At 45.6% G+C, this 23008-nt stretch overlaps 1 protein-coding gene across 1 annotated transcript; it reads left to right on the forward strand.

The window, feature by feature from the left end:
- The first annotated feature begins 159 nt into the window (after positions 1–159).
- On the forward strand, positions 160–22788 carry LOC126531985 (neprilysin-4-like). Its single transcript, XM_072288331.1, has 7 exons — positions 160–404; positions 991–1281; positions 4929–5126; positions 5290–5325; positions 6735–7027; positions 12136–12279; positions 22441–22788. The coding sequence occupies exons 1-7, from the start codon at positions 218–220 to the stop codon at positions 22786–22788; spliced, it is 1497 nt and encodes a 498-aa protein (XP_072144432.1). The 5' UTR covers positions 160–217.
- Positions 22789–23008: the final 220 nt, after the last annotated feature.

Genomic DNA, 23008 nt, shown 5'->3' on the forward strand with positions numbered 1-23008 from the left:
CCGATCGCCGCATGCATCACACTGCGTAGCAGGGGTGCGTGAGGGCACATGCGCATGCGCGCGAGCAGATGCGAAGGGGCGGTGGTTGGACAGCTTGAGATTTGGATGATGTGGTTTGGGCGAGGGCGTCCGCTTTCACCTTGCACTGACGTTGCAAAAAAGACAACAACAACGAAAAAAAAGAAAACGGAGACTAACGCAGCTTTCTGCATTGCTTATGCATTTAAAACGAAGCTTCGTTGAATGTATATTTCAACGAGGTGCGTTGCATCAGCCGCAGTTTTTTTTTTGTCATTTCATATCAGTGCTGATGTTGATCGACAAGCTGAAAGATGTGCCGAGCAACGGGGCGATTACGACCGTTGGCGAATTCGGCACGTTGACTGGAGGCGTCGTTTCCAAGGGTAAGCCAGTCGGTGATCGTCCACCTTGGGCAGAATAGGCAAACTTTCGACTTTAAACCCGCGCACGATATTGCGTGCGTGGATGGAGCCAACGTACCTGTTGAGAGCAAGCAACCAGGGAATCTGTATCCCCGCAGGAAAAAAAAAAAGAAAGAAAGAATACAGTAATTGCAATATTGCGACCTTCGCCTGACAGAGAGTTCGAGATGAACGTAGTGAACTTGTGTCTTAACAGTGCAGAAGACATTTTTTACCCAGGTTGTTCGAGTGTCATTTTTAAATTAGCAATGTACTCCATAGTCACGAATAATGCCAGGGCGAGATGAATAAAGAGATCAGATGGACCCAATGTTATTTGTTGGTCATATTTTCTTTACACATAGTGTTATACGAAAGAAATATGGTGCATTTGTGAAATATCGTAGACAAAAATATTAAAAAAAGTTAAATGTGCTTTCTTTTTAAATTTGATGTTTTATAGACAGCCAAACTATAAGTGTTCGACCATGGTCATCACTCGTCTAATTGTAAGTCTTCCGTACGGTTTTTCAACGTCTCACCGCACCTAATACGTGCGCTTTTTCAGACGAGTGGCGGAGACTCATAGCGAAGTACACGGGCGGCGCGTACGAGGAATCCGACACTCTACTGGTGCTGGGAAACTCGACGGAGGTGGCCAAGCTGCTCGTGGCTAACGGGGACATCCGCCGCGACGATGCGCGGCTAGTGCTGTCCTGGAGACTAGTTCGACAGCTTCTGCCACTTTCCAGCGGTGCCGTCATGGCGACCGTGCAAGGCCGGAAATTCGAGCAGGCCTGCCTCGTGACCGTGAGCGGCATCATGGAAGCGGCCGTCATGAGCAGCTACCTCCGCCGTTGTGAGTGTGTAAATGTCGACGTAGTGATGGACTAGTTGTTTTTTTATAATGGCTTCCAAGTGGTGCCGCACAACAGTGCAAGGAAAGATAGGGAGACATCGAGACGATCACAGGGTGTACTGCGATCGCCTTGTGATGTCGTGATGCCTCCGTGTTTGTCTCATTTTCGCTGGTGCGTTTTGCATCTTATGCGAAAAACGCCAGTCTGCCATGCATTGGGTGCCCGTTAAAGAACTCTAGGTGATCAAAATTGATCCGGAGTCCCCACTACGACCTGCCTCATAATCGTATCTTGGTTTTGGCACCTAAGACCTCAGATTATTTTTTTTACATGTCTGAAGGTTAACTAAAGGGCAGACTACATCAGTTGAAACAAGCAAGTACTTCTGCCAAATTTATATTCATTTGGCAGAGAAAGAGGGCTAATTACTAGTGTGGAAAAACGGAGGCCAAATTTTTTCTAATTAAGAGTTAGAACAAGGGTGACCGCACGTCAGTGCAATGTCGTGGGTTTCAGCGCATTTTCTAGCGTGTGGGTCCTTTTGGCGCAGCGAAAGTTTATTAGTTTGTTTCCGTGCATCCTTTGCAATGAAATGTATCGCTCCTTTGCATGATGTAATGTGCATGACGCATTGGTATGACGTATTGGTATCGGCATGACGTATTGACTGCGCAGCATTTCGAACCGTGACGCAACGTTGAAACAACTGTTCGCTTCTCATGCGCTCCGTCCTACGTAAAGGCTAAGAAGTGACTGAGCTGCGTCGGATCGTTGAGCTAACACCTACCAGAAACGGTTGTTACCAGAGGCTCAGCCCTCCCAATTCCCCTGCATGTGATAAGAAAATGAGTCGCATTACTTTCCCTACATATCCTGTTTTCGGGATGATGAGGAACTCCTTGTCGAACAGTAACGAACTCCTTGAGAAACTTTACCTGTGTTACACAATTCAGGGCGTAGACATCACTGTCTCCGTCTTCGCCGGACAGTCGCCAAATTAAAGCACATGTCAATCTAGACATTGGCGGAAGAGAACACAAACATGCACCTTCGAAGTCTCCGATGATGCGGCCTATTTGATGCACGCGAGCTATCAAGGCAGAGACAGATAACTCACTTCCAGGTTCGTGCCATCCAACAGTTCCGTTCTTCTTTTCCCGGTAATCGTGAACCAACAAGCCTGTCAGTCAGTCTTTATCCCACAGGCAAGTATTCTGGTGGGGGGAAGCGACCCAGCCTCGCAATTATATGAAAGTCCCGTTGAGTTTGCTGAGGCACTAGACACTTAACATTGAGTGCTTTCTAATCCTTAGTGGCCGGTCACAGAAAAATTAATTTTATGAAAAAATCACATGCACGAGGTTATCAAACTTCAGTAGCCCGTTTGTTATGGCAGAAAACAAAGCAGCAGCGCAGCCAAGTAGAATGCGTGCGTAAGAGAGTAATAAGCCACTCTTTCTTTCTTGATTTCCAACAGTATTTCAGTTGGAAATCAGTACCTTTTAGTGTTACCAAGGTGTGAAAATTTCGCCACCTAGGGGCCAACGACGCAAAGGAATTTTCCGTTTTCGTGTTCCAATACTCAGTACACAGAACCTATCTTTACAAATATATAACTAAAATTTCTTTCTTTCCGGCATCCTGTTCATTGCACTGTTTTCTTTCCCTATTCATGTCATGAACCAACCAGCCCAAATGCGTACGTTTGTTCATGCCATTTTTTTTTTTTTTTTGCTGAGAAAGAGTGAAAGATGCTATTTCCAACATCCGGACAACTTTCAGTCCATATTGAAGATTCCTCACTACGAAGTTATAGCTCCGTAGCACCGTTAAGCGTTACTGAAACACAGTCACTGAGCCACTCTACTAGCCATGCGCAGTCGTCTACTCAACAGAGTCGTTGAATTTTCAGTCGAAACGCGCTTTTGAGCGTGGTGGCCGAAATTAGCATCTCTTCGTAAAGTTCTCGGTCAGTGAGCGGAGTCGCTTCTCCAGAAAACCTCGGCCCCGTGAACTTCTTGTACAGCACATTTCAAAAACTACTGACATTACATTGTTGAGTATTCAATTTGTTTTCGTGGTAATTGACCACCGGCAAATCTCAGAATGTTCTAAATATATTAACATAATAGCCTTTCTACAGCCTGTTTCGGCTTCGTTTTTACTGTGCCGTGGCGTCATGATGGTAGTGTGTGGTGCCGTGGGAAGAGGTGAGGTGAGTCTGATATGCTGCTACTATTTGTGAGGGCCGGTGTGTGTGTGCGCGTACCGCAGCAAGTGTCAAAACCTCGTAATTCCCTGCTCCTACCAGGGCTTAAAATCTCCCTTCATTAGAGGGGGCCCTCACTGGGCGCCGACAACTATAGTGCGCGCTCGCATACGCTCATATATATATATATATATATATATATATATATATATATATATATATATATATATATATATATATACAGAGCACACAATAACCAACACGATGTACGCGAGGACACGTTCCTTTTTTTCTGTCAAACGTTTAACACGAGGGGTAAAGATTTGGGCTTGTATAAACTCAAAGCTAACAAGTCTAGCTGCAACAAAGAACATTAGTTGCGTCATGGACGACCTAAGGCACTACAACAATATATTTTATGGTTTCGCACCTGCTTACTTACGAAAGTCGACAAAATGCATGCGTCTTTGTTATATCATAGCACTCATAATGCATAACTAAACGAATGAAAACGAACTGGTAACCTAAAGAAGCCAAGGTGAACTTTCACTAATCCACGGGCAGGTGGCTTCATGCTCAAGTGGCTCATGAAACATTATGCTGCGCCAAGAATCTTAGCCGAACAAGGATGGTGACGGTCATGTGCAGTGCCTCGGAGAAATGCATGCAGCTATAAGACAATGCCTGCTTTCCTGTTTTCAAGCGAAGATTGTATTGGCTCACAAGTTTCGGTGGTGGTCTGGTCACGCAAAAACCCAGTTTCTCCCAGAGCGAGCAGGGAAGCTGCGGGAAAGGTGCGGTTTGACGAGTTGACAGCTGCGCCGGAGTGCGATTTATCAGCGAGGATTCCAGCTGTATAGGCGCGCGCATCACACCACGCGCAACCAGTCAGAGCCGTTTCGCTGAACCAGGGCCGTTTCACCTAACAGTTGACTTGCCGATAGGGGGAGGGCTGCCCCCCCCACCCCCGGGTCTTCCCTGAATTGAAGCACTCGCTCATACGGACTACCTTCTGCGTCATGACGCCGCGTCACCGCAGAAACGAAACCGGAACTGGCTATAGAAAGGCTATAATAATAAATTTGTTAGGATGCTGTGAAGCTCACCAGTAGTTTCTCTGTGGTTTAGACGTCGCGGACCTTGATTTAACGCAACAAATGAGCACGCTAAAATAGGCCAAATCACGACACAAAGTGTTACCAGCGACGACGGCTCGGACAAAGGGGTGCTTGCAAAATAAAGTTGATGTCTCTTTCTGAGCAGCTGCTTGAAAGAAAACTGAAAATTGGGCGAGTTGGTAATTATTCGCGATACGACTGCAGCGCGCGCAAGTTACATACTTGCTTGTGAAATTCCTGCTTCGCTCGTACTGCGTGCGCGCTGCAGCTTTACCATGAACAACACTTTTCTTTAGCCATAGCCTTCTCACCTTCGCAGTGGTCCCATCATCTGCACTCAAGGCGGCAACTGTGCTTGCTCTGAACATAATGCAAGTCCTGCTCGATAAGGTCCAACATGTGCCTTGGATGGAGGGCTGGATGCGGAGCTTGAGCATAAAAAAGGCCTCCAAAATGGGGCTCCTCATTGGCTACCCCAAGGATATCGACACCGTCCGTCATATGGAAGCATTTTTCGGTGAACGCTGTTTGCGAACGTTACTACGGCATGAGTAGGTAATCGTGCTACCGATTTACGAACCCAACAAAGCAATAGGAACGGCCGGCATTATGACCATGCCCAGCCCACTACGCTTCCGTAACTTTGCTGCATGTGCCACGTCTTCTTTCTCGCATCTCAGGTTCATTGTTCGTGGAAACAGAAATCAAGAACTCACGTGAGCATATTAAAAATACGCATTGTTACTGAGAACAAGACTACTTATATTGTAAAGACTGCACACTCATCATAGTATTGCGCTTAGTGTTACACTGACGGAACTAATGAACAAACATAAGGAACAAAACGTGGACGTACGTGGCGCAAATACGTACGTGTGCAAAGCGTGGATGTACGTGTGCCACGTACGTCCACGTTTTGTTCCTTATGTTCGTCCATTAGTTTTGTTAATGTAACACTAAGCGCAATACAATCAAGAACGTCCACCAACTGGCCCCGTTCATTGCTTTATTGAAAGAATGGGGATGAAATTCTATAGCGAACTAGTCTGACTGGGCAGAATGTCCGGCAGGAAAGTTCCCGAGGGCAAATTAGCATGACAGCTACGTAATCATACGTGACGAGTACAATGGATCGTTACATATAAAATAAACTTGACGGTCTCTCTAATACGGCAATGAAACGTTGTATTGGGCCAGTTAGTGCATATCAGCTTCAAGTAAAACTGTGGTGTGAAATTTGTTCAAGCTTGGTCAAACATGGTCCAACTTGCCGCGTCTCCCGTTGTTCACGTTGTATCGCGCAGTTTTGCGCAAGCTCTCTCATACTGCTCACATGCGTACGTAGTCATTTATTGAACAATTTGCATGCATGCATGTGCACATGTCATTTATAATGAGCGAAAAGGTATCTAGATATGGCTGTTCATTTCTCCGATCAATCGCCTTGACTCTGCGCCACGCCGCGGCGAGTCTTTCACGTCTTCAGCATGCTTGGAAAAATGCAGAGCTGACCGTGACAATGGCCACGTCGCACTAAGCATTTCAAAGAGGTCTACCGCCCAAAACGATGCTTGTAGCATCGGCCCTGGTAACTTCTTGATAAGATGAAGTGAGCTATTCGCTTTTGTTTCATTTGTTTCTTATTTCTTGAAGTGCTTTATTCAACTTAAACCCACCGCATTGACACAGTGGTTTTGGCGTTTCGCTGCTGAGGACCAGATTTTTCATTATGTTGCTTCAAATATTAACAAATTTTTAGTAGAGAGTTTATATCTCCCTTTTACCGCCTTTACAAAGCAGGGTAAGGCTTCTCTTGCCCTTGTCTGTATATTTTTTCCTTCATTTATTTTATTTGAGTTAATTTGTTTTTCTATGTAAGGCTGTTTAGGAGTGGGTAGGCCACGTCTACCCTGTGCATTTACAATGCTTTCGCAAAAATACTCTATAAATGCAGGCAGCTTCTGCTTTTTCGCCGATGATCCACTTCGATTTCCATTCTTGTTTTTTTTTCTTCGTCGCGCTGATTGGCAGATCCCTCCAGATAACGGCGGTGCGCAAGCCGATGATGATGTGAGCTCGTTGGAAAGCACGGTCTTTGACGTGTATTGTCATTTGCAATGTACAGACAGATCGCTAATGCCGTCAAACTCCAACCATAGTCGAGGCCGCTTTTCTTTCTGCGCCGCCGCAGCTGATTTTCCGGACGCCGGCGCGAATTTCTTCACCCCGTGGTTAGAGGCGCACCGACTGATGACGCAGCGCCTCTTCCGAAACGACACGGTGAACTTTACGTCGGGTGTAGTCAACGCCTTCTACAACAAGATCCTGAACACGATGACTATCCAGGCCGGCCTCGTGCAGCCGCCGTTTTTCTTCGCCCTTGGGACGGCCGCCCTCAACTATGGAGGCCTCGGTCAAGTACGCAGTTGCACGGATGAAAGCGACCGAAACACTGAAATCGGGATACGCAGAGTCGGTGCTCATGGATACTTACACAGACAACGTCATTACACGTCTATCGCTATGTAGCATTTTCAGACAACTGGCAGCAGAGCTACGAATGCTGTGTCTATATCCTTGCCTAGAGCAGCGACTTGCTTTTCGTACCACGATGCAGCCATGTTGCCGAAAGTAATAAACCGTAAAGTTAATCACTTTTACAGCGCAGCTGCATACGTCTAGCCCGCCAATGCGTTTGTCGTATCCGTGGGCAAAAATTCAACCAATCACAGCGGGAGGCGCGCAGTGTTCCTTACAGCACCACCATATGGCGCCCGCCTCCGCGCATCCCCGACAGGTGCTGCGCGGACCGTGCGGTGGAAAGGCAAAAAAGAACCAGAAAGCTGACCATCGCGCATAGCGTTAGCCGCAAGCGTTTCCCGGTAAAGATTACGGTTGCATAATCTGTAGTTACCGTGAAGCGGCAACTGTAGCACACGAAGCAAGGAGTGACGTAACTACACTTTTATATGCAAAAGGAGAACCCGCCTAGCAACTGATTTCATTTGTGTTGAGATAGCGCCATGGAGAAGCCACAGATAGTTAGGACTTCCGAAGAGCAGCGCGAATACGATGAGCGACGAAACGAACAGCAACATTAATATACATAACGGCGTCGTTCACAGGCTCGGCAGGACGCAGTTCAAGGCTACGCCGAATTGGTATATTTTATCAGGTGATACCACAACTTCGCTGGCCAACTACTTTCACAGCGTGGATTGGGGGCCATTTTTTTACATCAAAGGCGGAATCTGTGATTACCGTACGAGTTTGTGGATGAAAAATGGTGCCAGAATTTAACTTACGCGCATCATTCTCATTTTTTTTTTTTGCCATTCAGGAACGCCTCTGGTTCCTTTCGACGCAAATCAGCAACACAGAACTAAGTGCGGCATTGCGCGCTGGCAGCAGTCATTGCCTAGCAAGGCGTGAATAGCACGGACTGGTTAAGCACCGCTGTTCTTATTGATGTGCATAGGCTACCCGTTCACTTTCGTATATAGGTGTAAAAGATACCGCGAAGAAGCTTGTTTTCACCTGCCGGGGTGACTTAGTGGCTTTGGCGTTGCGCTGCTAAGCTCGCGGGCGCGGGATCGAATCTCGACCGTGGCGGCGGCATTTGGATGGGGCGAAATGCAAATAGGACCGTGTGCTATGTATTGCGTGCATGTTAAAAAGGCCTAGGTGGTTGATAATAATCTTGGGTCCACCGCTACGTGGTGCCTCATAATCATACCCTGGTTCTGGCCGCTCAAACCCCGTGAAGTAATTTCTTAAGCTTCTTCTCGCAAAATTGGAAAAATTCGAGAAACATCGTAAAATATTCTAGCACAACGATAAAAAAGAATTGCAAATGAAGGTCCAAGGTAGATGGTGCCGCCCGTTACTACAAGGTCGTTGACGTTTCCTAATAGTCAGCTCAGGTTTATCATTGATTGAAGAAAATATCCGAGGATGCCTAAGCACTTCTTATGACTTGTCAATGCGAAAGCGATAATGCGCAATTGAACGCTCTCGAGCATTGCGCTGCGAGTAATGTACCATAGCTGCACGTGCCACCCGAGCTAGCAAGCAGCAGCAGGAGCCTGCGGTGCCAACGCCGAATGCCAGCGAAGCGGCGATGCCCTCTCCCCTCGCGCAACACCTGGCTGGTGTACCCTTTCGCCCGCGCTTCTCCGTCAAGTCGCGTTCGTGCCGTGGCGTCGCAGTCAATAGGAATTCCGTCGAGGCGCGCTCGTAACATGGCGTCACAGCTAAAAAGAATTTAGGTGCCGTTTTGCTAATGCAGACGCAAGGACGCCGGCCTTTTCTCTCAGTGAGCCATTTGACCCTTTCGCATCACAATTACTCTTTCGTCATTCTCAATTGTTGACCGCTTAAGCTTCCGTGTTACAGGGACAGTGGCATGCCACCTGCTAGCTTGCAGCGCTTACTCTTTTCTTCTTCCTCTTATCATCATCATGGTATTTTATGTAGGTGCATTGCTTGAAGGGTACCTAACTGTTCGGAATGCGAAATTTCCGAACCAAGTACTACAAACTGAGAAAAAGAAATGACATCCGAATAAATATTTTCTCACTCCGGCTGTGGCGGCTGTGCAAATGTGATGCTACCTATTGAACACAGAACAGTTCTTTAAATAAATGCAAACATGGTGAGACTTCACCACTAGCTACATTACCTGAATTGAGACAAAAAAATCGTATGTTGGCTGCATAATTGCGAGACATTCTTATGAAATGCATGGACTTTATTGAGCAGACGTCAGCTGCTACATACATTCGCTGGGGAGATGGGGCTTCTATAATACCGTGGTGAACTAGCAGTGAAATCATTCGGAAGAGTCCTGGCTTGCATCCATCGGTCGCTCCCCTTCAAAACTCCAATAAGTGTCTTATTGCGGTAGCAATTATACGGACGCTATTCGCGACTCCAAGTAGATGCTCGCCCCCTAGCGGCCGCGCGAAGAATCAGCCCATCTAGGTTCAGCCGCAGGTTCACACTTTACAGCGTGCGCTGTAACAATGTGCGGCATGAATAAGAAACTTGCGCATTAGGAAAGAGGTGACTGACACAAGGATGATTTTAAGAAACACTTCACTCGGGATGACTTAATTCCCGGCGAATAGACCATTGCTTTCTTTTTATATATTTTAAATGTGTTGCTGGCGTTTCAAATCGCGGAGAGTTCCTCTGTTAAAGTACTATCCACGAAGTACACCCGTTCTATTGAAGTATGCTTAAGGTACATTTGGTTTGTTTAGGTTAGTTTTCTGCCGCAGCATTAGTGTTACTAATCCCTTAAGCATCAGGAATATTCTCGTTAATGTACTTTTGACCGCAGGTACCGGTAGCAGGGAACGATAACTAGCTCGGAAGGTCTGAAGTTGATCCTGACACATGTTATGCGGCAAGGTGACCTATCGTTTTGATAGCATGTTTCAGTTTAGTGGTGTTAGCAGAAGATAGTGCTTTCCCATTCAGCGCAGTGAGTTGTTAGTTATTTGCTCGCACTAAATTTAGAAGCGACTTCAAACACTGGTTGTTTCAGCTTTGGAGCGTTCGGCCTGGCCATAGCGCCGTTAGTTTGCAATCCGACACTGTGCAAACAGCCAAATTCTATTACAACTGGTTGAGTCGTTTCCGAGTCGTGCACTTGCACTAATACAAGTGATATTGATAAAAAGAAAACCTTCGATAAATTTCGGGAACCTGTTGGAAGAAACGCCAAGTTGATCTGATTGGTTAGTATTTACTTCTCACGTTTATCTGGGCTTTGAGAATTCCTACGAGCGGCAGGTATCTGCAGTTTCCCGAGCTTGGAGCGTATACCTCGGAACACTGTGAACTGTTAGCACGAACAAGTTCCAGTTATCAAACGCTGACTATCTTATCACGCGGATCAGCTAACTATACGAAGAAAGGTGCACCCCTGCTCACAAACAGAAATCTGATTTGTTTTTATCCCGAGACACACTGACCAGGTAACTTAATATCTTTGGGCCTCGTTCTATCAGTGCGCAATATCCGCATTTATCTTCTGATTGCACGGTAGATGTTATTTCCTGTATATTGTGGGACGCTTTGTGATATGCTATGATATGACTGACAGTGCGGAGCTGCCTATAAAGGTCGAAAACAGTCAACTATCGTCTGTAGCGATGGAGCAACGCCGCGAACAAGTGCTTGCACCTTTCGGAGGCCCACTACGCCCAAACACTTCCCTTTTTCAACCTCCGGCTCAGTTACAAGGCTTTTTGTCTTTAAAGAACACTGATGCGGTTCGCTAGACAGCCCGGACGTTTGTACGCACAGCGCGACGATTTCCGCGGCTTCGTCGCTGAAATTCTTGAGACCGGTCAGATTAAGGTAATCGGCAGCAAGGGCCCTCTCGGCTTTGATAAACCACCTCGATTCTGTGCCACAAACGAGAGCACCAGGCGAAAGAGCCGCAAACAGCACCAAGCGAAAGAGCCACAAACAGCACGAAGCGAAAGAGCCGCCGTTAGAGCGACCTACGGCCGTGAACCTGGATGTCGTAGCCATCTTTATTTGAACGGTGTTGCCAGTACAAGTAACGGATTCTGGAGTTGCCACTAGAGGTGCATTTCCCGCCGTTGGCGTTGCCGCTGTCATTCTGTCCCGCTATCGACGGCACATGCGTGACTCGCACACGTTGGGTGAGAGGGTCTCCTGAAACGGGAAGTGCGCTTCAAAAATCCGAGAAAAACAATTTTTTTTCTAAAAATGAAATTCTGTTTTACTGCAATATCGGTTATATGGACACTCCAGGTGCATTTCCACCGTCGTCGTCGCCGCCATCGACATGATGTTCCGTATTAAATCCAAGGGCGATAATATCATCCCCGCGCGTCGTATGCTATATGTGCGAGTGAAAGCGTGCGAGGGTGAGCCGACGATGGTGGCTCAATCTCGTCTGCGCGAGGGAGGAAAGCGGCGAGGAAGCGCGCCGTCTTCCGTCGCGCGCAAGGCACCGGGGGGAAGGAAGGGAAGGGAGGGGGTGTTCTACTCCGGCGGCAACTACGTATGGCGCGGCCGCGCGGGACCTATCTTGAAGGCGATCTGCGATGGGGAGAGAATCTAGGTTACCCACGTCTCATAGCTTTGTGTGTGCTGGGTTCTCGCCGCTCAGTTTGCGTTAAAGCGATAGGCAGCACAAAGGTAACTTCGCTCGCTGCTGCTGCCGCGCTTCCTCACGCTAGCGTTTTCACAGCGAGTGTCCGCGGTCATCGAGTGTGATGTGTTCATGTTTGCCTGTGAGCGCGTGACATCGCACTTGTTATTTTACCTAGTTAATAAGCGAATGTTTACAAGTTTACCCGGTCGATAAAACTACTAAGCTTACAAAGTATAGCTGCCTACTAATTTGCTATCGCAATCAGTGCTTAGCCTTTTGGGCGAAACGGCGATGTTTTATTGAGGTCTGGCGTGTCTACTTGTGAGAACTCAAGGAGCCATAATGGTAATGTGTATACAAATGCGTGCTGTATCGATGATATGCGCAGATCGTTGGTCACGAGCTCATGCACGGCTACGACGTGAATGGCATACGCCTGGACCCCATTAGCGGAACTGTTCACAACACCGACTCCTCGTCGATGTTTCAGTACGCAAAGCGAGTGTACTGCCTGCGTCAGTCTTACCTAAAGGTAAATGCCGCTGCGGTCACTCTCCGTGGTTGTAGCGCACCTCAAAACGGAGTTGGCAAATTTATATATATATTATTGAATACTTGACATAAATTCGGGGGGGGGGGGCATTACGTAACGCGGAAACTACACATACGTCAACACAGAACAAGTGTTAACGAAAAACTAGAAACATAAACGTTACAAAAGCTTTATTCGCACAGCGGAATAACACGCAAGATCAAAGAGTCGGCACAAAAAAGTGTAAAACCAAAACCAAAAGCATGAGAAAGTACTCAAAGGTACATAATTGTAAATATTACACGAAAATCATTCCGCTAGACGGCAGGCGTACAAACGCGACAATAACCATAACAATCGTTCAATTACTGCAGTGTAGTGGCCAAGTGCAAAACTAAAGAAGGCAGAAAAAGAAAGCAGGGGTACATAAAAATTAAACTCTGCCATTTGCGCTAGCCTAGAGGTTTACAGATAATGAATGTCGTGTGGACGCAGTCATAATTTGATTAGAGAAATAAACTTATAAACGTAGCATACGCAAGAACCGAGTACTACCATATCAATGAAGATGACTGATGGAGATATGGAAAGGCAAAGGAAAAAAATACAGGCACGAAACGACTTGAGGGTTGCGAGGGCAAAATATTGTTTGACCAGTCGACTGCGAAATGTGCCGCGGTTGTATTGGGGAGCGACGTTATTCGAGAGTATATTCCACAGATTGGTAGCACTAGGCAGAGCTTAAAAAAAAAAAAAGCTAGACGCATCTGTAGAATCATAATGACTTCATTTGTAAAAACTGGTCATCATTATTCAAAAGCTTTCGCAAATTACATATTCGTTATAAAGATAGGCCGGTGCCCGATCTTACGAACATTATCTTCAGTAACATCCGTCTCCAACTGTTACCTTAAAAAGCACAATTAATAGAGAGCGAAAATGGACGGGTTGATGATTGATTGACACTTGCAAGAGCGCACTACGAATAGGACAGAGAAAAAAAGATTTTGTGCGGATTAACGGTAAATGCGAGAGAAATTCGTTAACATTACGCCGCTCCTCTTTGAGGTTTCATGATTTAAACCGCGTTCACCACACATCCAAGTGTTGTTCAGGAGCTCACTCGACACACGTCCTGCCTCTTCGAGGACCGAAGTGCAACTTATGGTGGTCCGGAGCAGACCACTGTCTATTTCAGTACATCATCATCATCATAATCATCATCATAATTTTCTTTGTCCACAACCAGGAGGAAGACCTTTCCCAGCGATCTCCAATTACCTCTGTCTTACGCTAGCTGATTCCAACTTGCACTGCAAATTTCTTGATTTTATCACCTCACCAAAATATCTGCCGAGCTCGACTGCGCTTCTTCCCTTCGCACACATTCTGTAACGCTAATGGTCAACCGACCGTCTACCCTACACATCGCATGGCCTGCCCAGCTCCATTTTTTCCTCCTAATGTCAGCTAGAATATCGGCTATCCCCGTTTGCTCTGATTCACAGCGCTCTCTTCCTGTCTCTTAACGTTACGCCTAATATTTATCGTCCCATCGCTCTTTGCTTGCTCCTTAACTTGTTCTCGTAATAATGGACACCATTGTTGCGCAAAGTGACGAAGGAAAATGTACTTAAGCGAGAAAAACCTTCGTCTCGGTGTCGTATTGCTCAACAGTGTTAATTATGTCGAACCAACTAGCCCACTGGGGAACTTTCCTTGCTCTCGACCTCCTTTGTTAACCTCCAAGTTTCTGCCCCATATGTTGGCACCGGTAGAATGCAATGATTGTACACTTCTCTTTTCAATGACAGTGGCAAGTTTGCAGTCAGTATTTGGTAATGCCTGCGCTATGCACTCCTACCACTTTTTATTCTTCTGTACATTTCCCTCTCATGATCAGAGTTTCCTGTGAGCAAATAACCTAGATCAACGAACTCCTGTACAGACTCTAGGGGCTGACTGGCGATCATGAATTATTGCTTCCTTGCTATGGTATTGAGCATAACCTTTGTCTTCTGCATGTTAATCTTCAAACCCACTTTTGCACTTTCTCTGTTAAGGTCCTTAATCATTTGTTGAAACTGATCTCCAGTGTTTATATATACCAGGTTTTTCCACGAACATTTTCAAAAATGTTTTAAGGTTGCCTGTGGCAGATAGCCTCATTCTTTGCATGAGCTGGTCTACTCGAAGAGCCGGACATTACTTGCATAAGGAATGAAATATATAATCGAATAATTTACAAAATTTACAAATAATGTCTAATTACATTATGGCACATATTGCAATTTACAACTTCTAGCCGAGGAGTTCATGAGGTGGGTAGCCTTTGAAAGAATTATCGGGATGACACCAGTTTAGATATATAATTCCCAAACTTTGCGGAGAAATGCATTGGCGTTCCAGTTATTTTTGTGTTTCAATGCATAAAACGACGTTTTGTTAAGAAAGGGAGTGGAACGGCAGTGCATTTTTATCGCAAGTTTGATGGCGCATATATTGTAAGTGGTGTCATCCACACAATTCTTTTCAAGTGGATATACCTTGCAGTCTCACCCGCTAGAATTTGTTAATTACAATATGTGCTGTAAGATACATAAATTAAAAATTGATTATAATTTTTTTGTTAATTATTGGAGTATTGATTTTAAATTATTGTGCAAGTAATGTCCCTCTCTTCGAGTGGACTAGCCCATGGTGTAGAATTATGCTATCTGCCGAGGGCAATTAAAAAATTGAGCATCGGACGCGTAAAGCGAAGACGTGGGTTCGTATCCTACTTGCGGCCAGTTCTTTTTTCATCTGCTTTCATTGAATCTTTTTACCATTTCTGTACTTCAATTAAATACTAAAATAATTTCCCCGATGGTCTCTCTAAAGTGTCATTACCTATTGTGTGTGTGTATATTTTTTATTTGAATATACTGCAGGCCCTTCACGGCCCGTGCAAGAGTGGTACAGAAATCCGATGATAAAAAATCATGGTGAAAAGTCAATACACTGAATGCGGTTAATAAAAGAGTCGATGTTATTGCAACACACAATATCGTTAGTTAAATTGTTCCACTGGGAAATGGCCGACGGAAAAAGGGAATGTTTGTGAACATTAACACGACTTGGGGGAAGATAGATTGTTTTGGAATGATTTAGTCTGGTTGAGCGTTTTGGAGGATCTAGCAGATATTGAGAACGCGTTATCTGGAAATGACCATGGTATAATTGATAGATGAATTTTAGTCGCGAAATTGTCCTTCTCTGCGAGAAGGATTTCAGGTTTGCCCTTGCTAGCAGACCTTAGATACTGGACTGCCTTTTGTAATCCGAATATACAAGCTTAATTGCTCATTTTTGTATGCGTTCTATTTTATTTATTAGGCATTTTTGATGAGGGCTCCAGATTAGATCAGCGTATTCTAGGCACGGTCTTATTAGTGTTTTGTACGCATTTAGTTTGAGGTGTGGTGGTGCTGCGCGCAGTTTCATTTTTAAAAGGGATAGTTTGCCTACGGCTTTTTGACACATGGTCGAGATATGAGGCTCCCAGTTTAGGTTAGGCATGAGGTTAATGCCTAGGTATTTTACCTGGTCGCTTTTGTTGATTATTGACCTTCCGATTGAATATGTAAAGTTAATCGGGAGTTTCTTATTTGTGAAATACATATAATGTGTTTTTGTGTTCAGTTCCATGCCCCAAGTGTTGCACCAATAGTAAATTGTTTGCAGTGAATTGTGAAGCTCTATCTGGTCATCTGAGTTGTGTACGACTGTGTACACGACACAGTCATCAGCAATCAGGCCCATCTGAATTGAGTTTTTAATGGAAAACTGGATGTCGTTAATGTACATCAAAAACAAAAGTGGTGCCAGAACCGATCCTTGAGATACTCCGGAGTAGACATCGAGTGGTTGTGAAAGATGATTATCGATTGCAACGCTCTGTTTACTATTGGTTAAAAAACTGTTCATCCAGGATATAATTTTATTACTAATACCAAAAGCTGATAATTTTGTGAGTAAATCCTGGTGCGGAACTACGTCGAACGCTTTAGAAAAGTCTAAAAAACTGCATCTAGTTGGCCATCATTATTAAGTACGTTAGCTATGTCATGAGTTAACTCAGCTAGTTGGGTTATAGTTGACAGGCTTGATCTGAAACCGTGTTGTTGTTTATATAGAAGCTCGTTTGTTTCTAGGTGAGTTATTATGGCCTTAAATATTACGTGTCCCATTATTTTGCAGCATGAACTTGTTAATGACACTGGACGGTAGTTATTTAAATCTAATTTCGAGCCCGAATTATTGCAGCCTTGCGCCAATCGTCTTGTAACACTGATGTTTGAAGAGAAAGATTGAATATCTTAAATAGATACTTTGATTTCCAGCTTGCGTATCGACTTAAGAATGAGTTAGAAATCCGATCGGGGCCGGTAAATTTTTTAAGATCAAGCTTATGCAATAGAGACTTTTCACTTACAGTTAATTCTTCCATTGGTATTTTGACATCGTAAGGTGTTAAAGCTGCATTTGTAGCATGTTTCGTAAAAACTGTCTGAAAGAAGTTATTCATCTTATTAGCAATGTGTTCAGAATCCTGAATAACATGATCCGAGATTTTGATTAGCGTTATATTTTCTCGTTCATCTGGCAAACATCGCCAGAATTTGTAAGGGTCATGCGCCATAAACGAAGGTAATGTAGTGTCAAAGAAACGGGCTTTTGCTTCCGATATTTTTTGTTTTAATGTACCGATAAGATCGTGTAACGTGCACTTGGTTCCCTTTTTCCGCCGTCGTATTATTTTCTTTTTAGTTGGAATATTTGACGTGTTATCCACGGGTATTCTCGGTTAATACGTTTCTTTTTATTTGGAATGAAGATGTATCCGCAATACTTAACAATATTTCTAAAACGCGTCCAGAGTTCTTGTACATTTCTTAGTTCACTGAATGTATGAAAGTGGCATTCTAGGAAACCTAGTACAGCAGGATCATTGGCGCGTGTATAATTCTTAAAGTATGTAGGTTGTAGTTTTTTTGTATTTTCGCGTGGTTGAAATAGGACAGGTTAGAATAAGCGCTTTGTGGTCTGAAATGCCATTCTCAATGGACACGGAAGATCCTTCTAATGTACTACTTTTAAGAACTAAGTCAAGTGAAGATGATGATGTTGAAGTGATACGGGTCTTATAAGTTGCCATATGGTTCGGTGAAAACGTAAACGCCACGTCTAGCAGTGATTCTGAACTTGCGACATCACGGCCGTCATGTGAGCGGTTGTTCCAGTCTATACCGGGAAGGTCAAGATCTCGGGCAATAATAAGTTATGATCTATAACTAGTATGTTTTGAAAGTTAATCATGAATCTGATCGATGAAGTCAGGTGCTGCATTTGGGGGCCGATAAACGCCCCCTACAGTTATGTTTTTGTTACAATACGTTATCTTGCACCACAATTTTCATGGTCTGGAATGCCATAAAGTTCTAAGGACTTTATATTACGTTTAAATGCTATCGCTACACCGCCGCCTCTTGGTCCTATGTCTTTACGGAACAGTTTGTATAAAGGAGGAATAACTTCAGAATCACGTACACCAGGGTTAGGCCACGTTTCTGTTACTACTAAAATGTGAGGTTGATAAGACAGGATTAGGTTTTCTAATTGATCAAATACTTTGAGCATTTAGGGAAAGGATTCGTAGAGTTTCGGTACTGGGCTGTCATTTTGAAACTTTCTTTTTTTAAAGGATTTCAGCGAAGTCGAAGTTGAAAGGGACTGTTTTGAAAGACTTGATTTCTGCGGTAATTCACTCCTAATATTCTTCACTGGGTTTGTAGCAGCACGATAAGATTTAGTTTTTTTCGGCGTAATCAAACAATCTAAGGATGATCGGGTGGTCTCGGTTACTTGTGCGGGTACCTATCCTGTGAATTCTTTCAAGGGTTTTCACTTCAATGCCTAGCGTTTCTATGTATATAGTCGTATAGTAAAAAAACAACAAACAATGACACCAAGGACAGCGTAAGGGAAATAATCTGCAGTTCCTAATTGAATTAAAGAAATGATAAATAAATAAGAATGAAAGTCGCTGAAACTACAACTGGCCGCAGGTGGGATGCGAACCCACGTCTCCCCATTACGCATATAATGGTGTTACCAACTCAGCTACCGCGGCGCCGTTTTCTCGTTCACCTTATGGGGTATTTATCTTTAACTATTAGAACTAACCCTGGGAGTGTTAGCCAGCGCCACAACTCATGACCTTGGCGGAAGATGTCGAATATCCTTTCTGCCGCAGGCATCACGACTACGTGAACGTTTTTTTGGGGTAATGGCAACTGGTCAATAAACCCACTCATTCTAATTCAGATGGGTTTGGGTGCCAGCTAATTGGCACTGATCCGTGTGTTTTTTGGCGCTGTTTAAAATAAATTGTCACGCATGCTACCTGAAGGAAAAAAAGCTGACGGATTCGAGACCCTCACTGTTCAATCAAGGAGAATAAAGGAAACCAAGAGGCCCGATATTTATTAGTATTATCATAAGAAGCCAACAAACAATGACACCACGGACAGCATAGGCGAAGTTATCTGCAGTTCTTAATTGAAATAGGTGAATGATAATTAAACGAAAATGAAAGTCAATGAAGAGAAAACGCAAGTTCGTGTCCCATCTGCGGCTTGCTTTCTTTTCATCCACTTTCATTTACATTTATTTATTTCACAGTAACAGTGTGATAATGCCAAACTTTAATGATATACTTTGGGAGAGCCACTGGCTTGCGTGCTCGTGACGAGTGTTTTGTAATAATAAAGGTGACATATATTTTCATTCTGAGTACTCCTTAACTTACACACAAATGGTAGGTATGGGACGCTTTCTTTAACGTGAACGGTTCAATTCTGTTGAACAAAGAACTTGCTGTTAGGCGTGTAGCTGGCGCAAGAAGGGTGCCTTGCATGACGTTTAAAGCGCCTGAAGTGCATTCGGATCGAGGGGTTAACTTTGCGGTATTTTACGACAAGTAAGTGCACTAATGAGATCTGGCACGTGTATATCAGCCTTGAAATTTCGACAATAAGAAGCAAAACCCCCGTCCTTCGATATGGCTAGCTGTCGTCTGAACAAGGCAACAATTAGGCAGGAGTGGGCATTCCTCCTTTTAATTCAATGTCATGACTTGAAAACAAAATAGCTTCGCATAACTATGTTTGTAAGTTGGAAAAATGCGGAAGTACTTGAATAATATGCGATCTTGGAGCTTTCGAAGTAATTAAATGCGCTGAACCCTTCTGCCCATGGATAGCGATGACGTAACGTTTCAGTGCATTTAGCGCAGCCGATTATGGGGGTAATAAGTGATAGCTGTGTGTCACTCCGCGGCTACACAGGCCCAATGTCAACTGCCTTATACCACGGTAGGAAGAGGTGTTCGTCTTCAGCACACGTTTCATGCGCGGAGCGTCGAAGATCTCTCCGGAAAGCGGCTTTCATTTTGCTTAAAAGGAGGACGCTTACAGGAACACAGCTTTAATTCAGATTTCAATCAGATACAGCTCATTAGATTCTCCGTATGTAAGAGCATAAAGAAAATTCACCGACGATTACGCTACTCCCTAATGCGACTTTTGAGCACAGCTGTTTAGGTGTTTTGAATTCACAATATATTGTTGCGAAGAATTTGATTCTGAGCGACAGGGTCTTCTCGAAGGTGGTGCTGAGCAGCTCGGAGCAGTTCCTTTAGCAGCTGCGGCAGACGAAGCACTTCTAGCGGTTGCATCGCACGTTGTTGAAAAAGAACTGGCTGATAATGTTTTGCATTAGGATTTATTGTCCCGTGGTAGTGACAGAGAAGAACGACACAGTGTCGAAACTGGGAGTTGCAAATTGGACTCTTTATTGGGCAAACTTGTGCACAGTCAAACAAGTAACGCTCAAGCTCATCTATAGCGGCGACCGGAGCCGGCGACCTTCGAGAATCTTACCTGCGGGTCCAGCTCGTCGACTTTTACACATTACTTGTCAAAGGTTCCAGTGTAACCTCTGGTGCCCGCGTGGCTTCCAGAAAGTACTACACAATTCGCGTCGCGCATACAGTCAGATCACAAAAAGCTTTGGTGAAAACAGCCGGCGGATAGATCTATCGATAACATTCGAGAAACTTCTGATACACGCAGACACGTCGTGTGTCGATGGATAACGTTTAACATTTGTTAGCCAGTGAAAAGCTGTGACCGAAGAACGATGAAGGCGTGAACAGAGCACGTGTGGTACTTTGGCACCGTCTCCTACATAGCGATCATCGCATAACATGTATTGCGCGGCGCTACGCTTTTCTTCTCTCACTTTCGTTATACCCTCCTCCACCGCTTTCCGCCATATGGTGCCGCTGCACCGTCCACCTCCCATTTCCCCCTCGCACTCTATTTGCTGGCACCGCCTTTCATTTCACGCGGCCCTCTGCGTTGTTTTTTCATCTGTTGCTTGTGTCCTTGTTCGCTGGGTTACGCCGACGACGGTGCTCGCCGCAGGTACGTGCGCCTAAGAGCTGCGCTCTCAAAGTTGTGAAGCTAGACAGCTCCTTTAATTAATGAGCCCAATGTAAATGCCAATCGCCGTGACACACAACCATAACCACGCCAGGGTATAGCCGTCGACGCTCGCACGCTTGTCGCTAAGGTCGATGGCAGCGCGGCGGTGGGGGGGAACGGCAGCGGGCCGCCTGCTACTCGTAGGCGAGGAAAGGAGTTCCGAAACTAAAGAAAGAGTCCTAGAAAAAAAGAAACGCTATAAACGCGGCATCTGTGAATGAGAGGACTGCGCGATGCACAGCATCTGGCTCGCTTTGTCATCTGCTATACTGCGGTAGTCGTTGCGCGGTCTTATGTTGGCGTTTTGTGGTGCCTTTCCTATAAGTTCTGCGCTCAGTCACGTGAACCAGAACGCCGCTGCGCTTTTCTTCCACGTGACCACCTTCTGCAGCATGAGGTCACGACAGGTCAACCACCTGGGAACGGAAACCGCAAGTGGATTTGATAGGAACGCTACATCGTAAATAATTAAAGAACTTCAAGGCATTCCGGCATTTGTATAGGGTTTCGAAATGCTTGCGCTTCCCCTAAAGTAAAGCATTCGGCAGTTGCAGCCGAAAAGCGATGCACAGAAAGTGATAGCAAGGTTTAGCGTTGTGCTGAAGCTCCTCGGACGGTGTCTTAACAATACACGAGGGCGACCAATTGGCGCGGCGCAACAAGCGAGGCATGCTCCTACTGCGTGGCAGGGACAGCACTCTGGTGCATACCAGGCGTTCAAGAACCGTGGCGGGATGAGGAGCACCTCCAACAGTATTGCAGGTGTCGCAGCTCGATTGCCGCACGAGACGAGGCTGAAGGAAAACAGTTGGTGAATGTAGCTCGACGTTGGGCGTCGGGTCCACTCACACATTTGTGCTCCCACAGCTACGGCAAGGACGCTAGTCTTTGTGCTCGGAATGCTTGAGCCAGTAGCGGAAGGGTTAATTGCACTCTACTGCAGAACTGTACTGCCGATCTGGCAGTGCCGAGCATGGCGGCGAGTCACTTTCTTCGTCATTTTCTTTTTTCTTTTTTGCAACCGCGCGCACTGCGCGTCTATAACTCTACTGTAGACCTTCTAACCCGCGAATCGCGTCCGCGTATATGCCGACGATATACCGTGACAGCAGAGAGAGAGAGAAACAACTTTATTTGCCACTGCAGGGTAGGAAGTTAGGGCAGGTAGGCCTAGTGTGGCTCCCAGGTGGGGACGACGCCTTGGGCCCACGAGACGAGTGCCAGTTGCGTTTTCTTGTCTGCTCTTGTCAGCAGCTGGTTCCAACCCTCCTCGGAGGGAGCTGGCAGTAATGATCGTGGTGGAGGGTTACCCTCGTATCCGCCGTGACAGAACGACGGCGCTGACGGTGGCGGCGCGAACATGTCCCGAGTGTCCGTATTACGGCTGTCGTAATTAAATGGAACGTCTAAAATGTCACATAGGTACTGGTTTCAAAGTGGCGCAGCGTGGTTTGCTAAAATCGAGGAACGTGATCTGCCTGTGCACGGGCATCTCGTCTTTAGGTAAGCTATTGGTTTGAAAGGGCGCGCGGGGACTGGCACTGTTATTATCCTTGGACGTCTATCGCAGGCGGAGCAAGAGCGGGCCGGGATCACTATCGACGACGACGTTGACTCGGAGGGCTTCGCGGACTTCAATGGCCTCCAACTGGCGTACGCGGCGTACAATCGCCTTACTCCTCAAGAGCGCCTGGCCGTGGTCCCCGACGTCGGGCTCAGCGCCGAGCAGACGTTTTTCGTTGCGCACTGCCTCAAGTGGTGCGACCTGGTCTCCAAGAGGATGCACAACAGTCGATACTGGGCCGGCCGCTCGCGCTGCATTGTGCCGTTGCGAAACACGCCCGAGTTTGCGACCGCATTCTCCTGCTCCCCAGGGGCGCCCATGAACCCGCCATCGAAATGCTTCTTCTGGGAGTAGCCACGCGTGCGCACGCTGCAAGCACTGCGGCGCACATAGATTTGTTTAAACTGAAACCTCAGCGTGGGTAGAGTGTAGCGTGTACGACGAAACGTTGAAGGTGCATAGAAATTTCGTGTAACGCTTTTGTATGTAATAAGACATGAAACTATAGTACAGAGCTAACGGAATGGCTTTTTGCGCACAGAATAATAGATGAATACATGGCACACCTTGTGGT

This window comes from Dermacentor andersoni, chromosome 5, assembly GCF_023375885.2.
Source record: "Dermacentor andersoni chromosome 5, qqDerAnde1_hic_scaffold, whole genome shotgun sequence".
Classification (NCBI taxonomy): domain Eukaryota; kingdom Metazoa; phylum Arthropoda; class Arachnida; order Ixodida; family Ixodidae; genus Dermacentor; species Dermacentor andersoni.